At 44.9% G+C, this 22,234-nt stretch overlaps 1 protein-coding gene across 1 annotated transcript in view; it reads right to left on the bottom strand.

Annotated features, from left to right (window-relative positions):
• The window catches only part of LOC8034930 (corticotropin-releasing factor-binding protein), a 156,688-nt gene extending 137,060 nt beyond the window's left edge, over nucleotides 1–19,628 (bottom strand). Inside the window, exon 1 of the mRNA XM_040503524.2 lies at nucleotides 19,551–19,628. Within this exon, the coding sequence (XP_040359458.1) occupies nucleotides 19,551–19,625 (75 nt within the window). The 5' untranslated portion in view covers nucleotides 19,626–19,628. The remainder of the gene's footprint in view (nucleotides 1–19,550) is intronic.
• Nucleotides 19,629–22,234: the final 2,606 nt, after the last annotated feature.

Below are 22,234 nucleotides of genomic sequence, written 5' to 3'. Positions count from 1 at the left end.
CAGCTAAATTTAGCGAAGAAACTGAATTGGTGTGTAGCTCTTTGACGTCCCATAATGCAACACAGCGCATTCAGCTTCCCCGTTAAATTTAGCGGTAAAACTAACATTACATGACAGCAACACCCTTCAGTTTCCCCGCTAAATTTAGCGGGGAAACTGGAAAAAGCGAAATTTAGGGAGGAGGAGGAAGGTTCACCGTACCCTCCCCTCCTCCTCCCTATATAAATTATATTATATTAAATAATTCATTATATATATATATATATATGTGTGTTTGTGTGTGTGTGTGTGTGTGCGTGCATGTGTGTGTGTGCGTGCATGTGTGTGTGTGTGTGTGTGTATGTGTGTGTGCCTGATTTTTAAGCTTTACAGATTTCATTAAAATAGGCCGTGAAAGCTAACTTATGCGCTTTGTGCAGGTGAGTTATACGGCCAGGGGGACAGTATGTAGGTGGCTTATCTTTGCGATAAGTCGAATAATTAATTAAATTCGTTAATTGAATTTTTGAATTTCAATTCGTGAAAATGGACATATCGTTCCAATTAGAAATTTAGAGAGCATCATGGAAAACCACTATATCAACTCTTTTTAGAGTTGATGCGCCGAAGTTACCACTCATGAAGATGTCGCAAAGCTAGCATTAGCGGAACGCGGTTGATTAGATCAGATACTCAACACTCTTTTTTATATCGACAGAAACATCATTATACCGGTAACTGCATTTCACCATCTACCGTGGCGACGTTTTCTGTTTTTTTTTTTTCCAATAAATAATAAATATCCCAGCTGGATTCAATAATGCGCGCTCGAAATACTGTTTAAATATTGGCAACTTTTTTTGGACACTTCAATATTTATAACGCTGTGCAGAAAAAACATCTGCGCGGAGTGGAAACGAACAAAAAATCCTTCATTTGTTTCTATTTTTTTGTTAGAGTCCTTAATAAAAATGGGGAAAGAACTTCAAACCTTTTCACTCCAAAATTTTTAGTGTAATGCCCGACAATCATAAACTCGTCACAAAAAAAAAAAACAAAAATAAAAAAGCCTTCAAACATTTTTCTGCTGTATTGCCAAATACGAACCAGAGTCAAAAAGTATTCGCAATATATACATATATATATATATATATATATATATATATATATGATAATAGACACAGAATTAAAATAAATTAGCCGCTTTTCAACATAGTATCCCCGCTTTCAACACATGTGCGCTAAGGCTTCAACAACACGAGTATGCCACGGAAGAACAAATTTTGCTGATGACTCAGAAAAAGAAAAGGATAAACTGCCGCTTTTAGCTCATTCCCATCCCGTAACTTCATTCCGCCGATTACAGCTATGAGTTGTCCGAACAAAATGAAATCGCTCGTTGCCAGTTATTTTGAGCATTGCGGATGCGGAATGCGCTGAAAACGCAGACACTTGATTTTTTTCTGCTCTCGCAAGTGCCGCGGGGGTTCGTGCATTGTCATGCTGCAGAAACACACCAAAGTTCACCAAACCAACGGCGCTTTGACCTGACCACAGAATTCAAGTTGCTTTCGAATAAGACACAATACCAAGTGACGTTGACACTGAGCCTTCTAGCACGCAATGTCCGACTATTGAACCTTTTTAGTCACAATAGACCGTGAGCATAACCTTATCCCGCTTCGGAACTGGGCTGAATTTTTTTGGTCTTGGTGGCGCTTGGTCTATAACTGGGCATTGTAGATTCACCGCCGCACTCAACTTCTGATATTGAGTGCGGCGTCGTCGAAATGTGAGCCCGGCTGGGGCAAGGTGCGTCAGTCAGACTTGACTCTACGCTCTTAAAAATGCTTGCTCCACTTCGAAGGCCTATCCAAGTGGCATGCAGGCGCCTCCATACTGCCAGATTCTGCGATGAATATCCGCGGGCTTTTCGGATTTCGTGCCCTAACACCGCATTACTGAGCGCTGCTCTTCCCCCGCGTGCGTGCTTTCAAGAGGGCGGCCATTTTGAAAGTGGTGTGGTCACGTGATCTTTTACAGCGGGCCGATGGGCCGGCGCGCGCAGCTCTAGTGAAGGGTCAAGCAATAAGTGAAGCCCAGCAATCTATATAAGGATTTCGTTTATTATAACAATATTTCAATTACTTCTTTATACTCTCTCGTACATCGACATGGTTGCGAGAGACTCGCTTCGTCTAAATTTATCAAGTCCCACGTTTTAAATTTTAATGACAACGACATAGTAAACTTCTGCGCATAAGCTTCGAGCGAAGCGAGGTTAATCCTGTCGAATTGTATAAAATCTTTATTGTTTTTTTTTGTGTGTACCCTAGTTCCATCGCGCTCGTAGAACCTGAAGAGGCCAACTCGTAGCTTTTTTGCGCTTTCCGTTAAGAGGATTATCAGCATCAGGGCTATAAATTAGTTGAGTAGGTTCCTCAATAGCCAACTAACAAAGCTGGTTACGAACCTGCCGGTGCTGGATGGGGTGCTCACGCGTGAGGCATGGTGCACTAAGCTTGTTGGAATGATACATTGTATTAGCTCCATACCCCGCCCCCCCCCCCCAAAAAAAAAAAGAAAAAAAAGAAGCGTTTCTCTTGCTTTACAGTATACTGGTTCCCCCCCCCCCCCCCCCCCCCCAAACATTTTATTATTATATAAAACATTTCAGACCCCTCTTATTTTCTATTTTTTCGAGGGTGAGGGAAGTGTCTGCTTTGACAGTCAGATTAGTCTACATCATTGTGTAGCATCGCATCTTCATGGCACTTAGGAGGGATGAAACGGGGTCCAGGCAGTTCCACCGATTATCATCAAGGTGGGGAGTGCGTACTCACTGCGCTGTAGCCGCATACCGTCCATCTGATTTTCCCCAGAACAGACCTGCTGCTCGTTCTCAAAACTCATTGCACAGCCCAGTGGGCAAATATGGCAGCAATGAGTCGATCAGTGGAATGATGCACACCAGGCACTGAACGTCACAAAGTTCTGAAATACTGTCTTGACTTACGCTAATAGGTCCACCTAGTATGAAAGAGTGTGTTAGATCAACTTAATTTAATTCGTCGGTTGTCAACCGTTTTCCATGAAGATAGTGATTTACTTAACCGTTTTAACACTGTTTATCTGTTTTCAGGCGATATTTTCGCGACCGCAAATACGCTATATTGTCACGAATGACAGTTGATGAAGCGACGAATAACTGAAGAAAACTAAACGTTTCATGGGACGAACTTGCGCCCAAAACAAAATAGAAGAAGGCTAGCATCGCAGGCGTCGATGGTGATGTAACAGCAGGATCGAGCGCTGGGACGAGACTGACTGCGGCTCGCCACGCGGAGACCCTTATGTACACGCGTGGGCTGCTGGAACAGTCGGCGTAAAAGGTTCGGCGCGTTTAACATTTGAACCTCGAATAAACAAAATGCTTTACGAATTCACCAGAACGCGACAATTACAAAAATAACAAAAATATCATTTGCGCGGGAGCCAAGCATGACAATTACTCGGTAGCGACAATTACCACCCTTTAAAAAGGGAATCGACTCATGCAACGGGCAAAAAAACAAAACAGAGAGCAAAAAAAAAGATAAAGCACGGAGGTTGGTAACACACACTCCTATCAAACGTATAGCACGGGATCACAGACCACAGTCTTATCGTGCGTAGTACGGCTTGAGGCGCACGACGTCGACGACTTCACTTCGTGGTGGGCGGCGTGAGGCTGTTCTTGTCCCGTCGGGCATCACCTCGCGATTCCGACCTCCGAGTCGACGAAGAAGCCTCTAGGGTCCGAATTAGCGCTTCAGGAGTTTCTCGCTTAGACCGCGTCGTCGTATTTGGGTCCAAACCCTTCAGGCTTGATGTGAACGTCGATCCGACGAAGGTTGTACCGGGTAGAGTCGACACGTTGTTGATCTTGAATCTGGATTCGAGCGACCTCGCGAACTTCTTCAGCTCGTTGAGCACCCAAGTGGGCGTCTTGGCTCCCATCGTCAGCTGGTTCCTAGGGCAGCATCGCGTCGAGCATGGTCGTTACTTTTCGGTCATGCACCAGCTGAAACGGTTGAGGGGGCCGCGAGTTCCTACCACGTTAATTAAAGTAAGGACATAGAAACGGACAACATCCAGCACCCGGTCGAGGACGAACCGATGCCTGCCCTGCCAGGTACTCGATCGTCTGACGACAATTTCAATAACGGCGTCTGCCAGGGCTGCGAGGCCTCTGAGGTCGAGAGCCGAAGCGGTGGCTAACACCATCTGGACGTTGGTTTTTCTCTGTGGTGACCCGGACGCGTGTATCCGAACGCCTGGATCCCCAACGCGTCGAGGGGGAAAAAGAGGGAGAGGATGTCACCCTACCAACAATGGACACCCTAGCAACGGCGCTCATGTCAGATTGGCTGGCTCGTGGAGATAGACGCTGCCGCCGTCAAGTAGGCAGCGGTTAAAACGAGTTACCGAAGCGGTTGCGTCGCTTAGTGGTAAGGTGTTTGTTTCATACGCAGCGGACCAAGGTTTGATCCACAGTGTGGACTTCCTTCTATTTATTTCTTCTCAAGCATTTTATTTAGTCGAGGTATTTGGCGATAATTACGACAGTTCGTTTTTACAATTAACACAAAAACAAAAAAAAAAACTAATTTTGTCAACGAAACTTCGCTTTCCGGAGGTGCATGGGGGACAGCGGGGCTTGGGTTGCCGGCTCGACTCCGCGAAGTGGCGTGTACGGAGGGGTCAGATGGGTTAATAGTTCTGTAATAAGCAGCCACAGACTACCGCCGCAAGGTGGCGTGAACGCAGGCGGGAGACTGGATTAACACGATCCCCAGTGATGCAGGCGCCGTCCGAATCCGAAATCCAAATTCCCGCGCGTTGTCGAACAGCCAATCCGGCGTGAGCGCCGTTGCTAGGGTTTGTTTGTTTGTTTGTTTGTATGAGTTTATCTGAGACAAACTTACAGAAAGTCCCAGGGGACATGGCTACAGGCACTTTGAAGTGCCTGACGAGGCCACGACACCCTTTTTGGCAACAGCGGTAGCAAAATAAGGCAACAAGAGTGACATGCTTTCACTGCTACACAATAAGAAACAAATACCAAAGAAGACAAATAAGAAAGAACCAGTGGTGTGCGAACAGAGGTGGGCTAGTTACCCTTCAGCAGAGGTGGGCTAGTTACCCTTCAACAGAGGTGGGCTAGTTTTCCTTCAACAGATCTTTAAAAAAATTACACCTTTTTGTGCTATCACACGCATTTATCATTCAAGATGTTTAGGACATATTTTTCGTTGTTTTATTCATCCGTAAATAAAAATTATTTCACACTTTTCTTATAAATAAGGGGTGGCCTAAAACTATTTAGAAAGTCTAAAATTGTTGGGTGTTTGTTCGAAAAATGTGGCATCTGAAAACTTAGCTTCTGATCTCCATAATTTGTCCGTGAACGAGATTTCATTATTACATTTTGTCTTCAATTGTATGGCCTAATTTTCACGGGGTACTTTGCATGGAACAACAATTTGTCAGTATGAAATTGGCGCCAAATCTCGAGAAACAGTTCATATTTGTGTAGATCTCTTAAGCTTATTATTTGGCATGCTCTGAAGTATGGTGTGGAATTCCTAAAAAAATTTCTATGTTTCCAATTGCTCGTAATGCTCGCTTTTGTATAGATAACAGATGATCTAAATTTGTTTGGGACGTACTTAACTTACCGTAGAATAACTTATGCCGGAGTGTATGAGGGCGAATAAAATTTGACGTTTAGCTTTTTAGGGGAGATATCTTAATCTATTCAAAAGACCAACAGCTCGACAAAGATTTCCTATGAGCGAATCAATATGTAGTGTCCATGATAAGTTTTCGTGGAATAGAACTCCCAATAATCGAATTGTTGAAGACTGTTGAATGAGAGTCCTCGAATTCTAATTTGTAATTTGACGGTAGTGTCATTCATTTTGGTTTAAATAGTAAGTGCTTAGTTTTGTCTACGTTTAAATAAAGTTTATTTGATTTAAGCCGCATGTCTAACCGCGTCAACCCTTTTTTTGCCCTTCCAAAGAGATCGCGTAATTCTACAAGAGGGAGAGGAGAGTGTCCTCCTCTTCCTCTTTCCCTCGCGGCGTTGGGGCTCCAGGCGATCTGATATACGTGACCCGGACAGGATGGTGTTGACCACCGCTACGGCTCTCGATCTCACAGGCCTCGCAGCCCTGGCAGACGCCGTCATGCCGTCAGACGATCGAGTACCTGGCAGGCGCCGCCAAAAAAAGACGCGCGTGAGCTGTACGCTCACGGGGATGAGTTTTTTTCTAGACAACACCGAAATAAAACGTTTTTTTGAATCGCCCGCCTCCTGCCCGCTCGTTTCACCATATCTGGTGACCCTGACGTCATTGACCGCGCTCATGGCCCACGCAAACACCAGCGAGTGGGTACAACACCTTCCGCTCGTCTTGCTCGGGGTCCGAACGGCGCTGAAGCAGAACCTCGGCTGTGCAACTTCCGAACTCATCTATGGGACGACCCTGCCACTACCATCGGTCGTTTTCGGGTTCGATTCCTCTACAACCACAAGGCCAGAAGACTGCGGCACGCGGTGTTACCCCTGTGCGGGCACGTGGCCAGGATTTTGTTTCGGGGGGGGGGGGGGGGGGGAGGGGGGTTCGTCCTTAACAAAATTCTTTATGAGGCGTCGAGGGGAGAGGAGGCCCTAGAAAAATGCAAGATTTCAAAGTTGGGGGGGGGGGGGGGGCGGGGGGGGGGGGGGGGACTGTGGCCCGGGCATTATCTCCCGGCCCCCCCCCCCCCCCCCCCCCCCCTGGGTGCGTGCCAGCCCTTCTGGTCTCTTGCACCGCAGTGTTGCAGGCAAACTTGACTTAGGGTAACAGATCGTCCCACGTCTTGTGCTCTACGTGGACATCCATGGTTGTCATGTCGGCGATAGTTTTGGTAAGCCGTCTTGTTAGTTCATTTGTCTGCGGATGGGGTACAGTGGTTCGAAGGTGGCTGGTGCTACTTAGACGAAATATCTAGCTCTTGCTTTAGCTGGACGAAGTCCGCTAAATCTCACTCTGTAATGAGACTACGGAGGCGCCGTGCCAGAGGACGATGGACTCAATGAAAAAATTGGCGATTTCAACAGCCGCACTTGATGGAAAGGCTTTCGTCTCGTCTTACCGCGTGAGATAATTGATCGCGACGATTATCCATCAGTTTTCTTGTGTCGATATAGGGAACGGTCCAAGTAAATCCATTCCGATTCGCTGAAATGGGGCAGATGGTGGCGCAATAGGCTGGAGAAGTCCTGCCGCTCTCGTCTGTGGTTCCTTCCGTCGCTGACACTCATGGAGAGATAAGGTGTAGTGATGGACAGTTTTCGGAAGCTTGGGCCAGTAGTACGTCTCGCGTATCCTGGCAAATGTCCTGCTGTAGCCAATGTTTCTCGCCGTCGGATAATCGTGGCAGGTTTTAAATATCGCTTCTCGAAGACTAGAAGAGATCACCAACAGCCTCGCCGTGTTGTTGTCGCTGAAGTTCTCTTCGTACGGCACAGCTTGCCGGATGAAGAAGGTTGGCATTGTTCGTATGAAAACAAGAGGAGCCGCGCTTCCTTGTCCCTCTAGGTGCTCAATGAGCCCTCGCAGCTCATGAAGGTTGATCTCTCTCGAGTTCTGCCATGTCACTGAAATTTAAAGCGCCGAGGAAACACTCTTGGCCGTCATCTTCAGTGAAGGCAGGACCGGCCTCGACGGGGGCCCGTGACAGAATATTGGAGTCACTGTGCTTTCGGCCGGGCTTGTATATCATGGTCATGTCAAACTCCTGCAGTCGTAGACTTCACCGTGCGAGGCGGCCTGAGGAGACCCTCAGATTCGCGAGCCAGCAGAGCGAGTGGTGGTCCGTAACCACTTGGAATGGACTTCCGTACAATTACGGGCGAAACTTGCTGTTGGCCTAGACGACGGCGAGGCATTCTCTCTCCGTGGTAGAGTTAATTACCCTCCGCCTTGGACATGTGTCCGGCTTGCATGGGAGATTACCCGCTCTGTTCCCTCCTATTAGGACCAGCACCGCGCAAAGCCCCGTGTTACTTGCGTTCGTGTGAATTTCTGTTTGTGCATGCTGGTCAAAATAGCTAAGGACAAGAGGTGTTTGAAGTCTTCCTTCGAGCTCGTCGAACACCCGCTGGTGCTCTTCTGTCTACTGAAACTTTACGGCGTATTTTGTAAGGTAAATCAGGGGCACAGAAGTTTCGCAAGATTTCGAACGAAGCACCTGTAGTGGGTACAGAGGCGAATCTTCTTACGACCTTTTTCTTTCACGGCGGGGAAAATGCGGCTACAGCGCGCGTTTTCTCAGGGTCAGGACGAACACCCTCGCTGCTCACGGCGCTGCATAAGAACTTGAGCTCATCATAAGTGAACCAACATTTTGTTACCTTGAGAGTTAGTCCAGCGGCCTTGATGGCTTAATGTACAGCACAGAGTCGTCGTAAGTGTTCGTCTAGGTTGCTGGCGAACATCACAGTGTTGACGAGGTAAACGAGACGGCTCTGCCATTTTAAGCCTGCTTGCACGGTGTCCATGAGACGCTGGAAGGTCGCTGGCGCTGTGCATAGTCCGAAGGGTATCACTTTCAAGTATTATAGTCCGTTAGGCGTTTCGAAGGCAGTTTTCTCCTGGTCCCGTTCGTTAACTTCGACCTGCCAGTAGCCACTCTTCAAATCCATCGACGAAAAGTATCGGGATTGGCACAGACGATTTTGGGTATCATCGATGCGAGGGAGTGGGTAGACGTCTTTTTTTTTTTTTTTTTGTCACAGCATTGAGTCGACGATAGTCTGCACAGAATCTCAGGGTTGAGTCCTTCTTCTTTACGAGCACGACAGGTGAAGCCCATGGACTACTTGACGGCTGTATGATGCCATCTTCGAGCATTTCCAGAACCTGCTCTTGGATGGCTTCCCTTTCTTTCAAATGGGCACGGTACGGTGACTGATGGATTGGGTGCACGTTACCGTTGGTACCAATGCGATGTTTCGCCACTCCGGCGAATTTTCGACGACGTGGCGAATCAGTCATCATATTCAGCAAGATACACCAGTTGTCGACGTTTTGGTGCTGGGAGCTCGTTGTCGATGTCGAGCTGCGGTAGTGACGTGCTCTTTTGCTGCGACGATAAGGTTTCCTTGAAGATTGCGGAGACCACGGCTGGCGTTTGAAGGTCCTTGACGTGGCCCACGGTGGTACCCTTCGTTAGGTGTCGCAGCTCAGCTCGAAAGTTCGTCGTGAGAACACTTGTACGTCCTTCTTGGAGATCCGTTACTCCTTGTGCGACGCCAATTTTTCTTTTTTTCAAAGAACAGTTGGACGCCGCCTTCCAAAAGAGATTCACCGCACATGGCTGCGACGGTTATGACGGTTACGAAAACGCTCGACTGCCTTGGCAGGTTCATATGGTCGGCCATAACTCGGATCGCGGTCGACATCGTGTTGGACACCATCGGCGGCAGAACAGGCTTTCGCAGCGTCAACTGGTTTGTCCCGAGGTCGATGACGGCGCCATAGTCGCAGAGAAAGTTCATTCTGAGAATAACGTCCCTTTCAAAGTCTTGCAGAGCGACAAACTTCACAGGGCGCATCTCACTGTGAATCTCGACATGAGCAGTGCATCTTCCGACTGGTGTGATGAGGTGCCCTCCGTCGGTTTCTATTTGAGGTCCATCATACAGCGTCGTCCCCTTTCGCAGGCGGCGAGAGAGCCTCCCACTCAAGAGTCAGTACTCTGCTCCGGTGTCCACGAGTGCCCATGCGTCGTGGCCGTCGACGACAACGTTTAGGTTGTTGTGCATCATTGGAGGAGTGTCGTTGCGATGCGTGGTGTAGGGAGAGTGGGAGAGATTCGGCGTTCTTGAAGGCTCTTTACTTCGGTCGTCTTCGGCAATGTCACCTCCAGGCGTTGCCGCACTTAGTTTTACCGACGAGATAGGGGGGGGGGGGGGGGGGCAGGCTGTCCCGCCGAGAGCGGCGGAAGGGGGAAAACGTTCGTCGAGCAGAATGCGAACGGGAACCTCATGGTGAAGTCGGCGCTGGGGACAGGTGTCGTCGGGGGTACTTTTCAAAGTCCCTTGGTCGCTCCCCAAGGTGGGGTCGCGGATCGCTCGGTGCATAATCTCGCAGGCCCATTTGTCAGTATGGGCACCTCCGGTAGCTGTGGTCGACTTCGCCGCACTGATAACTCAGCGGTCGTCGATCGGCCTTGCGCCACACATCCGTCTTCCTAGGTGCTGTTTATTCGGCGCGGACGACTTGGGGCTGCCCTTCCCGACGTCGAAAAGTCTGTGGTGCTGGTAGGTCACGTCGAGGCGGCGTCGAATACTACCGGGCATCTGGCGCCAGTCTCCGAGCTACTTTGGCATAGGTAAGAGTGGGCTCCTCGGGTGCTGCTACGCTGGCATTAGACTTCAGTTGGAATGCTCGCTAACCTTCCTCGCGGACAACTGCGGCTATCGAAAGCGAAGCCGGCTGGTTGGCTGCAGGTAGGAGCTTCCTGGGCTCTTCCCGGACGACGTCACGAATTAGCTCGCGAGTATCCGTGCTGTTACAGCTGGGAGGCAAGAGGGCAGGCGGAGAATGTCTTCGACAAAACTTGTGACGCTGTCGGTCGGCCCTTGGCTTCTTGCTTGCACAACTGTTCGGCCCGCTGTCGTCGCTGCTGGTTGACAAAGGTGCGTCGAAGCTCGGCCTCGAAGTTTTCTTACGACGAAGTTCACGCTTGGTGGTTTTCGTACCAGGTGCGTGCCGTGCCTTCTGGAGCGAAGTAGACGTTCCGCGGGCTCTGGTCATCCCCCCATTCGTTGAACCGGGCGACGCACTCGTACTGGCTCAACCAGTTGCCCACATCTTCATAAAGGTGGCATGGAGTCAACGGCGTCCGCTGTGGGTCCTGCGCGCAGGCGATGGAAGTCGGTGGTGTTCCGTCTTGCTGCACCGTAGTGTTCATCGTGGCCAGTTTTCTTTTTTGTTTGGCTTGAACGGTAGAGGGAGAAATTCCGAGGCAGGACTTGGGTACGGCGGCTGGTACGGGTTTCGGGTTCGTCAACGGGGAATAAGCTTCCCAAGAGTTTAAAAAGATCGATCTCCACTGATCGTCTGAAGAGTATGTCTCACGGGCCTCGAACGCGGTACCCCGCACCTCCGCCAAAATGTAGCGAGAGACATTTAATGAGGCAAAGAATAACTGCAGGAAACTGAATGTGTAATGGGGCGAGCTTGCGCCCGAAACAAGCTAGAACAAGACTGCCGTCGCAAGCGTCCATGGCGGCGTAGCAGCAGGATCGAGCGCTGGGGCGAGACTGACTCCGGCTCGCCACGCGGATACCCTTATGTACAGGCGGGGGCTTTTTGAACAATCGGCGTACAATGTTCGACGCGTAGAACATTCAGACCTCGAAGAAACAGAAGTGTTCTTGAATTCACGACATCACGACATTTAAAGAAATAACAAAAAGGTGCGGCCGCTCTCAAGCATCGAACCTCGGCCCTTTGCGCAGTAGCCATGACAACCACTTGGCCACGGGCTCGCTGCTCGGGGAAGCGCATTGCAATATTGTGATTCTAAATCCAATATTCTAAATTGAAAAATTGCCGCTGATTAGGGCATAATATAGGCTTTTTTTCTAGTCTGACGGAAACGTATGTGGGAGATTTAATGTATAAATGCATATTTCTTTTCATTAAGAACTTTTTCCGTTGCTATTATATCTGTTCTTTGACGTCACAGCACAGCTCACGTATTTTTCACCCAAAGAAGATGACACAAGAAAATAAAAAGGAAGAGACCTCAAAATTGCTTAAATTTAATTCTAAACTATCCTCGTCTTTTTTTTTTTGTTGGCCTAAAATTTCGCCCCAAGCGTGAATAGTGTATTTTCATTTTATTCTCAACTTATGCAGCGCGTGCTTTTTTCATTAGAAAGTTACAGTTGAAGTTGATAGTTAATCTTAATTAAAATAAATTTCACATGAACATTTCGTTTTACTTTGCTCCTTTTCAAATTTCCCTTGAATCACTCTATAAAATAATCTGTGCTTTATCGTTATTTTTAATCTGATGCAAATGTCTGCGTTTGTACCGCGTAGCCAATACGATTTCTATTATATGCGGTGCCTCCCCATGCGTTAAATTCAGAAAACGTTAAAAATGTTTATATTTTTCTTTATTAATGTCAATATTAATAAACTTAACTCCACTTTAATTTTTATGTTTATTTTTTAATTGTTTTTATTAATGGAACTGCTGGACTGTACAAGTAAGCGAGCTCAGTTGAATATATTTATTAGTCTTTACCTTAATTTTCCTGCGCGCCTAGGAATTCTATTAGATGTATTATTATTCGCGAAACCTTTTTAAAATTCAATGTTTTCTAAGATATGCTTGAATCGGCCTTTCTCAGTGGAACCCCGATCGGTGAAAGGGAGGCCCGTAAATTTCGAGACAGTTCACGATGAATGCAATTGCATATTTCAGTCAAACTTCAACATTCATCGGCGAGAAAAGAAGAAAGCTGAAAAGTCAAAAGTGACGCGAGCGCCATTGATCTTTTTATTGTCCATCGTTCTCAAATCGCACGCATGTACTCTCTGGCGCAAATGCTCTCAGCCGAGGAAAACTAGCGCAACGTGAAACTCAAGAGAAACTTGTGGCAGCCCTATGCAAGGCTGGTTGTTCCCTTGGGCTTTTATTGACTTCTCCGCCAATATGCATCATCCAGTGGCCGAGCCTGCCCAAACGCTTGACAGGCATTAAAAAATGTACAAACGCCGAAAAGTTGGCAATATTATGATTTTTGTTTTACCTTTTACTTGGGCAGTTGCGTTAAGCTCAAGGGAGCTCAAGTAGTCCTGTTCTTTGGGACAAAATTTGATTTTTCTCTCACAATTTAGGTTATTAAAGGTCTCCAAACAGCTAAGGTATAACCATACTTAATATTCGTTGACAGGAGTCTGCATGTTTTGACCCTGATTATTGCCAAAGAACAGTCAGTGTTAGATTTCACTGCCTCATTGTTCGGTTCCCATCTTGTTTCTTTGGGCCTCAGTGCCCGGGAAAATGCCAGACTAGGCTTCGCTGCTGGTTGTTCGGTTGATACATGGCACGTTTGGCTCATCTCTGGCACTTGGCCATATATGTTATTAACCAAAGAGAGCCGATAGGAAGGCCAAAGAAAAGTACTTTGTCACTGACTAACACATTTTAGCGAAGCTTCACTACACACAGGTTAGAACCCTTGCATTGCCAAACATAAGCCAAGTGTGGCGCCTCTCTTGCGTCCTCCCTGGGTCATGATTAAATAAAAAAGGGGGAGCGGAGGATGCGGCAGTTATATGATCCCGGCTTACAACTGCCGTTTGCCTTTCCGCAGTTGCTTTTATAACGTCATTCTGCCCTTGAGTGTAGTCACAGCATGTGACTTGGGTATTATAGCGCATGGACTGGGCGGTACCTAGCGCTACCTAGGCTGGCTACTTGCAATTAATCTGCTTGACTATGCCACCTGGGGCAAGCGGTTTAACTTCATTTCACGCTTCGTGATAATTTCTGGTTACCGTGCAACAATGAGCCAAGTAGGCTGCTTCGAATTCGGTGTTTTGAGACCGGCTTTTGGTTTCGCGAATTGTTTACCACACCTCTGTGATCCGTGTTGACGAAGTAATTGTTGCTCGGGGAATAGAAAAGATAAGGCGTAAAGTGCGCGAGGTAACTGGGTATCGGTTGTCTCGGTTTAACATCGTAGTGCTGACGACTAGAAGACTGAGAAACTGCTTCCGAGACGCAAGTTTCTTTACCTTCGTGGTGAAGCAGACTTCGGAAATAAATATAGTTCGCGGAAAGCACGTGGTACGCTTTTATTTGCTGTTTCTCTCGCCCCTTACATAAACGTAGCGTCCTCATTAAGCATTATTGAGCTCGATTTGCCCAATTCGGGGCCGCCATAATGAGATGCCAGGGAAGGAGGAACATTGTTCCCCTGCTTTCAGGACAAAAGTTTCTCCCTTTCTGAAGGAACATAGGTTACAAGAGCGTCCTGAAAGCAAAGGACTTTATTCCCCTGCTTTTAGGACGAACGTTTCTCCCTTTCTGGAGGAACATAGGTTACAAGAGCGTAGAGTTTTTTCAATAGCGATCGATACCTATAATTATTCGTGTACCTTAAAAAGCTTCGCAAAAAATAGCGTAAAATCGGACGCGCAATTAGCTCGCTTTAATTAATCTTGAAAAACAAGTTGCCTTTATATTTATGTTTCATCCACAACATTTTGAAGCACCCATCAGCTTATGAAAGGCAGCGCGTGGCTTAGTAGTATGTTGACAGATTTCCTCCTTCCTGATTGGTTACTCGGCATTCTTATCAGCCAACGCAGCAATTTCATTGGCTGCCGAGCGTCAATTAAATGCTGGGCTCTCGCCACGCCCAGTGTTTATCAATCTCTGACAGCGACTAAAGCAACAAAATGGTCAACGTATTTATTGTATCTCTGCTTTTTTAGCCAATATTCACTACTTGCGAGAGGTGAGTCTGAGTAATACAACCTTATTGATGAGGATAATAGCTGTAGTTCGTGTACTAGGGATCAGAAAACACTATATTGAAGTATTTTGTCATTTGCTCACTGGAAATAATTTTGTCAGCCATCATACTAGGGTTAGTCATTTATAATCAGTGACATTTTTTTACATACTCATAAGTGAATTTTTTTAGTATACAGGGCGTTTTTTCCCCTTTTTTTATTATTGAAATACGGGTTAAATTGTTTCTTTGAAAACTACGCATTGTACAGGGAAAAAAAGTTGATGTCGTCGTGGTATGTTCCAAAGTGTCCATATGGAAAAATTATTAGCGTTCCGTATATTTCGGTAAGTAATTACATTCTAGTAATTAAATTTTAATTTTTAACATTAAATGGTACGGTTTCACTTACAAACTTAATGCGAATCACTAGAAGTTATTAAATACACCCGTTTTACAATAATATAAGGCACCGGAAGCATTTTCCATTTCCTGAAAATTGCTCAATTGGGATGCGTTTCTATATGTTTCGGTTTCTTATCGGAGCGGATCTCAGCGCCAGAACTCACGCCCCCGTGGCCAAGAAGCAGAACGTGCATGCACCGTCACGCATCGCACGTAGAGGTGCTTCTTCATGCCGGCACCGACGTCAAAAAGGCGAACCTCATGTGGTAGTCCGGAGGCTTTCTCATCTCGCCTCTCTTTCGAGCGATGCGTGGCGCGGCGCAAGTACGATGTACGTTTTGGTCACGGACGGCAGGATTTCTGTTGCGAAGATTTTAGGAACGCCGCAAAATGCTGCGCGTACCCTATGTCATTGTAATATGGGTGCGTTTAATAGTTGTTGATGACTCGCCTCAGGTTTCCAATTAAAAGCACCTTTAAGTATAATAAATAAAAGCTCAACTACTAAACGTGTAATTAATTATCGAATTATATTGAACGCTCATAATTTACCTTAATGGGTCCTTTGGCACAGACCACTACGGCATGAACCTTTTTTCTGAGATGCGCTGTTTTCGCACGAAAGATTTGACCCGCGTTTTCAAAAACAACTTGTACATGCATGCGTTAAAAAAAATACGCATTTCACAGCTAAACTATGCTTTACAGTGTATGTCTCTGATTGTTTTCCTTCGAGTTTTATCGATCATTAGTTGATAAATAATGAACTGCAAGCAGTTTAATAATGAACAACTGGAGAGGATTCTTTGTGCGCACCCTAAGTTGGCTGCAGCTTCTACAGAATGTAACTTCGTTTGATCGAAAGTACAGAGCGCTCTTTTCTCGCGTGTACATCTTTATTTAATATTAGATTTTCACCTTAGGTATCAAAGTTTGTCTTGCAGATTTATAGATTTGAAATATTACAAGACTAGATAATTTTTTATTATTATTTTTGCACCTGTAGACGCCTTAACAATGCGCCTATAATCAGACAACAAAGAAGTTTAAATTCGTTTTATATTGAATAATGAATATGAAATATCTGAGTTAGTTACCGAATAACGCTCGTTATAAAACAAGGCCCTTGCAAAGTGGAGCGCGTAGGTGAAACGGTTGCAAATGAGCGAATATATACACGAAGTGCAAACGCAGACGACACAGGTATGTATTTTATATTAGTATTTTGTCTATATATTTGTTATATCTATAAGATCCTTGTTACGTATTATACATGAGCATATTTGGTACTGCACTCAGAAACAACTTTAACTGTTTTTACCTGTGTCGTGAGGAAGTCAGCTTAGTAATTAATTCGTTTCGCGCTAGAAAAGCAGGCCACAAATCCGATACAGGTATCAAAGGCGAGTGTAGGTGCTGTTTCTTTGGCGTTGAACTCCTCGCTAAGTATGTATCGATTGAGGACGGTACGTTATTTACCGACAATTTAATATGTCAGTATTCAAAAAACTCCACCCCATTCACGCATACTGCTAAGAATGAAGAATGCGTGGTACATAAAAATAATGACTGGGGCGTGTAACGCGCAAAACTTATTGATATTGCCTCTTCGGCGACTTGCAATTCCTTCTTAAGGATCATTGAGCTTCTACGATTCTAAGGCGAGCCCAATACGTCCCAGAAATCTGGGCTCGAATGATATTTTGTAAATGCTGGCCACGACGTACGTTATAGTTCCAGTATTGCGGTGAATCACGCTCTGCGACATCGTTGAGTGCATTTCGGTTTGCTTGTACGAGTTCCGTTCGTGCTACTTTGTTTCGTAAATAACCCACCGTATTTTTTCCTTTTCTTTTTTCTTCAACAGGGGATCTATACGCGTTTTTTTACGTCGATTGTTTATGGTTTAATGATCATTCTTCGAGCGCCTGATTTTTTGTTTTTTTCTTCATCCCGAATATGATATAGATTTTTATCCTTTAAAAATAACATAATTACAACGTGCACCGTTAAATTTGTCCGTGTTTTTTTTTTTGTTTCTTTTTAGAGAGAACGTTCTGTACAGTAAAATGTATTGTTTGTTTGTTTGTTTTGTATTTTGTAACAAACAGAAAAAAATAGCGCGGTACCGTCTTGTTTACCGTATTAATGAATTCGACGTAACGTTGAATCTAGACTTGGATTCTTCAGCTTACTAGAATGCTGCTATCTTTTTTTTCTTTTGAGTTATAGTTTTTTCCGTGCATTCTAAGTTATAACGGTGATCTACGAGACCCAATCCATGCTTTGTTTCACGCGAATGGTCCGACCGCCGTCGACCTCACCATCCGCAGGAGCCGATCTTGGAGCGACAAAAATCGCCACGGCGCTCGTATCGGTCTTTGTTTGTCCGCTCTATAGTATCGGCTAAACCAATCACCACGTGCAGCGAATGCGCCCTCATCTCGCGCTCTCTTCTCTTTGTATGTGATTGGTTGAGCCCACAAAGACGACGAAAGTCATGACGATGCGCTTTCACTGCCGCTTTATTGGGTCTATCGGATGATATATATATATACCGTTCGGCTGCGGTATAGTACCTATATACTTATAGTAAAGCAGGTTACAGACGACGTTTCGCGAGTGAAATTTTAAGGCAACCACGGCAAGTAAAACAAACACAACGACGAAACTTTTTTTTTTTTTGCGCAATTAGAATGTCGAAGGACGCGCTTACTAATTTGACCTCGTATAGATCGGTGCACGGATGATTGTATTCCGTCACACTATCAGATTGTAAGATTGGAAGAGAGCATTGCGATTGTGAGACGAAAATGACAACTACTACAAAAAGAAAAAAAAAAAACGGACAATTACCTGTGCCTGTTAAAGCGCCGCGCACTGCATTTACACGCTCGAAGGAAGTGTCCATAACTTACATAAAGTTGCTTTCGCCCGTGTAAAAATTTTCAAGTGGAGAAACAGGCTAATAATAAAAGTGAATAACTGCAGAAACTGTCCTACCCAAAAATGAAACTGCTAACTTTGACCATAGTACCAATGGCGAAAAGTTTTATAACTAGATTTTTTACTTACTCCAGGTTGTTGAAGCGAAAATAATCACCCTATAATAATATGGTAGGTCTCGTTTAAAATTTGAAAGCGACGCCGGTAGAATTACCCCTTGTCGAAATACCGTAAAATGTACTAATTTTACTTTTATGCAACGCAAAATGCACTTGGAGTATTTCGGACTGCTCAAATATGTTTTCAACATATAGACTATTATTTTTATACTGCTTTAATGTACTTTCATTGGGCATTTTTTCGAGCTGTATGCTGCGCGAGTCTTTCTACTCTGGCAGCTGAGCTGCACATACTGAAAGGTTATTTTTAGTTTGCCTTTGTAAAATAGAAGTAGACCCTCAAAATTACTTTCCAAACTGTTTCATCAACGTTCAAAGGAGCATATTTTAGAATATTGCTTTTTGCCAATGCATTGCACTTGTCCTAGTTTATGCTTGTAATTACTAATATTTATAGCTTGTAGCCCTCATATATAAATACGATTACTTTGATCAAAAACGCATCTGGAAACGAAAAGCAAAACCTAGAGGTCTGCCCAACATCAGGTACTTGCTGCATTAACTACCTGTGCACTAAACAAACCTCAAAAGATACGAGTGATGACATGTTCTCTTGTAAAAACATTCTACTCTAGCTTATTAGATATGAGCAAGTAATAGATAAGCCGCCGCATTAAAAACAACATTGTTGATAGTTTTAAAAAGTATAGCGCTGTAAATAGCATGGCTTAAAATCTCAAGAATATGTAACGTATATAAGGATAACGGATAAGGATAAGGTTAAAGAGGAGAGGAGGAGGAGCGGGATGATGGAACGCTGATCCGCCTGAGCGTCCCTCTCGACCGCTTTTTTTTTATACCGTCCGTTATTTAGAACGTACATCGATTTAAAAAAAAAAAAAAAAAGCTCGGTAATATAATCGCCCGAATTGTTAATATGTTGTACGAATATGTTCAAGATATTATATTGTAAGTTTTGTACTTCCTATATTTGCTGCAAAAAAAAAAAACGTGTTTACTATTTACCTTTAGGATGATTTATTTAACCCGTAACACCATATTATAAAACGGAACACACGATGGATTAACAGAACGGGACGAAGTTTCATAATGCATGCTCCTTCTTAACTTGCCATTAACGTAATGAACCAATGCTCCTTAATATCTCAAAATAAAGTATAATGCATGTCACGGTCAAGAAGCTCTTAAAGTCATACTTTCCAGGACGCATGCAACTTATCTATGGCGAGGAAAAGTACTCTGACGTAAACATCTTGGATAATTCTGAGAAGTTCAATAAAAGTGTAGTACTCATGATTATTCGGTTGTTATACATTTTTCTTTTATCCGCTTATATGCATGCTCCTTCCTGAGGCCCGCCAGCTGTTTTGGGACACAAGGCATGAATTAGTTCAATAGTTGATTGAGAGTTTTAGCAAAATATGAGCACAGATTTGTTTTAAACTCCAAACTAAAAAAGAAACTTTCGCAGACAATCGTAAAGCGTGAGAGAAAGGGCTCACCTTCCCGACCGGAGAGCACATGACGCTGTGGCGTGAGGCGCACAAGAGCAGCAAGAGCGCACGCACGAGGGACATGGTCTCGGCCGCTTCCACCAACATGCTGGTTCTCCTCGCTCCGTTCACTCCGCGCGGCTGGCTCCCGAAAACGAAACTGACTTCCTCGCGGCCGACGGGTCCGGTGCTGATGTCGCTTTCGCTGTGCCGCTCGAAGCGCCCGCAAACGCGAAGCGGTCGACCCCCGAAACAACGGGCCTTCTTCCTCAAACTCCCAAGGCAAAGGGGACAACAGTCAGTGTCCCGGATGACGCCTCCACTTCTCAAGTTGGCTCGTGTTTCGTCACTATTTTTTGTTTTCTTTGTTTGTTTCCAGTCTCAAATCTTGAGCAAGCGAGCAAAGACTTGGTTTATCCGAGCAGCGATGGGGTGTTCCAAAACCTATTATATATATATATATATATATTTTTTTTTTTTTTTTTTGAGAGGCAGGGTTAGCTGGCGAGGGAAGGATAATCTTAGACTTTCCGCATAAAAGTATTTGTTCAAAAAGGGAGAAAAAGGGGCAAGATTAAAAATAAATAAATAAAAGAACAAGTGAAATCAAATAATTTAAACAAAAATTGCTTTCGCTGTTTGTCAAAGAGCAAAAACAAAAAGAAACGTCCCGCGTAGGATTTTTGACAGTCCGAGAAGCCCTGTTTAAGCAAAATGTGCTGTGCCGAGTGGGCGGTGACTGCTGCGGAGTTTCGAGTTTATCGAAGCAGCGTCGGAGACTTTGGTGCGATCGGAGACCCCACAGGACTTGGTCGGAGTCCGCGAACAGTCTGAAGCGCGCTGCCATAGGACGGCGTCTTAAAAGGGAGCCGGTGAGTGGCGCTCCGATCGTGTTTCCACACAACCCCACTCTCCTCCCGCCCACGGCGGAAACGTGCGAACGCAAAATGGGGAACGGAAAGGATAAGGGGAAAGAGGAGAGGAGGAGGAGCGGGATGATGGAACGCTGATCCGCCTGAGCGTCCCTCTCGACCGCTTTTTTTTATACCGAACGTTAGCCTCGTTGTTTGTTGCCCATCTGTCGTGCATGTGAAGAGGGCAATTGACGCCAAGTAGTGTTTCAAGAATACATTAGACTCTTCTTGAAGTTGAATAAGGCAGTTTGGTGTTTTTTTTTTGTTTTTTTTTTCCTTTTCAGGGATTCGCATTTTTAAACGCTATACTGGTTTCATATGTCTACTTTTTAAGAAAAAAGTAAATTTTTTTTTTTTTTTTGAACAAAGGAAAACACAGAAATGTGTGCAGCTGAGAAATGACTACTAGACCCTTTAAAAAAAGGCGCCTTTGGTATCTCGCGCAAAAGAGCTAGAATCCCATCTATACCGATACGCAAAGCGTTGCTTGTATTTTTGTTACTTTTTTCGGCATTATTATTTGTTAGTTTGTTTCTTCTGTACAGCAGGACCGAGTAACATATTTTCGTTACTTTAGTTCTAGGTAGCGGGTGACGTTAAGTAGTTATTTTGTTTAGGGACGTTTACTACGCTAAACCTGTCTTTACCCCATTTTCTGCTGCGTTTTTGAACCGTGTTAAAAGCAATCTAAAGAGGAGCGCGCAAAGTTTAGCCAAGCTTATCACAAAAAATTTATAACCTGATCCGAACTTAATAGTGTTTTCTCGAATGTACTCAAAAAAATTTCTAAAAATTAATCCTTTCGACAATTGTTCTTTTTTTATGTGGAATTATTATGAGAATTGCTGTAATACCCTTAATAAGGCTACTTATAATTATTAGTGTGCTGTGCACCGGGGGTTTCGGAGGTTTATTTTTATACATTGATAGGACCCGGCCAAGAGCCGCTGAAGTCGAAAAACTTCCCTGACAAATACCGGACAACTCACGACACAGAACGCTTCAGCTTCATCGATTTTTATCGTTCTACGCCCCTGCATCGCCCAGTTGGGGCTTTTTTTCTTAGTTATATGAGTCGGATATTTTTTAATCTAACGACATTCACGTACAACCAGGCAAATCAGAGGCAATTTTGATTGAGCACTACTGTGAGCCAGCATAATCTTTTGAATCGCACCCCCATGACCTGTAGAGCGACCCCGTGTACAGGTGCACATAGGCTGAGCACACGCACCACGACGTGGTTTTGCGGTGCACAGAGAGAGAACGGCAGAAAAGGAAACTTGCGGGAAAGCTCAGAGAAAAAGAAAGCTTATTTATTACTTTTGGACCATGTTGTTGTTATAAGCCGTGAACTTTTCTACTTTACCGGGGTATTCAACCATGTATATGTTTTTGCTTGTTGCTCAATTCAGTTGTAGGCGGAGAGCCACTTAATCAAAACCTCACCACCCTCCCAGGCTAATAGCTAGACGGAAAGAAAGGGTGTGCATCACGGCGAAGCTCAATTTTCATGGGACATGTTTCATTCAAGCAAAGAACAGACAGACACTGCCCCCTCCCCCCCTCCCTCCCCCATTCCAGCCCTTTAAACCCCGATGTTATTCACCAGTTGATTGAACCACTACATAGTTTACACGCGGCGCCGCCTCTTTGTAACATCTCACAAAATAAGAAAAAAAAAGTAGCGCTGCAATCAACTGTTCAAAATCAGCTATTTTGATGAAGCATTTATTGAATTTTCGTTGTTGAGTGGACTAACAGTATCTATAGTACCGC

The sequence above is a fragment of the Ixodes scapularis genome, unplaced genomic scaffold (genome assembly GCF_016920785.2).
Source record: "Ixodes scapularis isolate PalLabHiFi unplaced genomic scaffold, ASM1692078v2 PGA_scaffold0__279_contigs__length_252992795, whole genome shotgun sequence".
Taxonomy (NCBI): domain Eukaryota; kingdom Metazoa; phylum Arthropoda; class Arachnida; order Ixodida; family Ixodidae; genus Ixodes; species Ixodes scapularis.
This window is presented reverse-complemented; position numbering and strand designations above follow the sequence as displayed.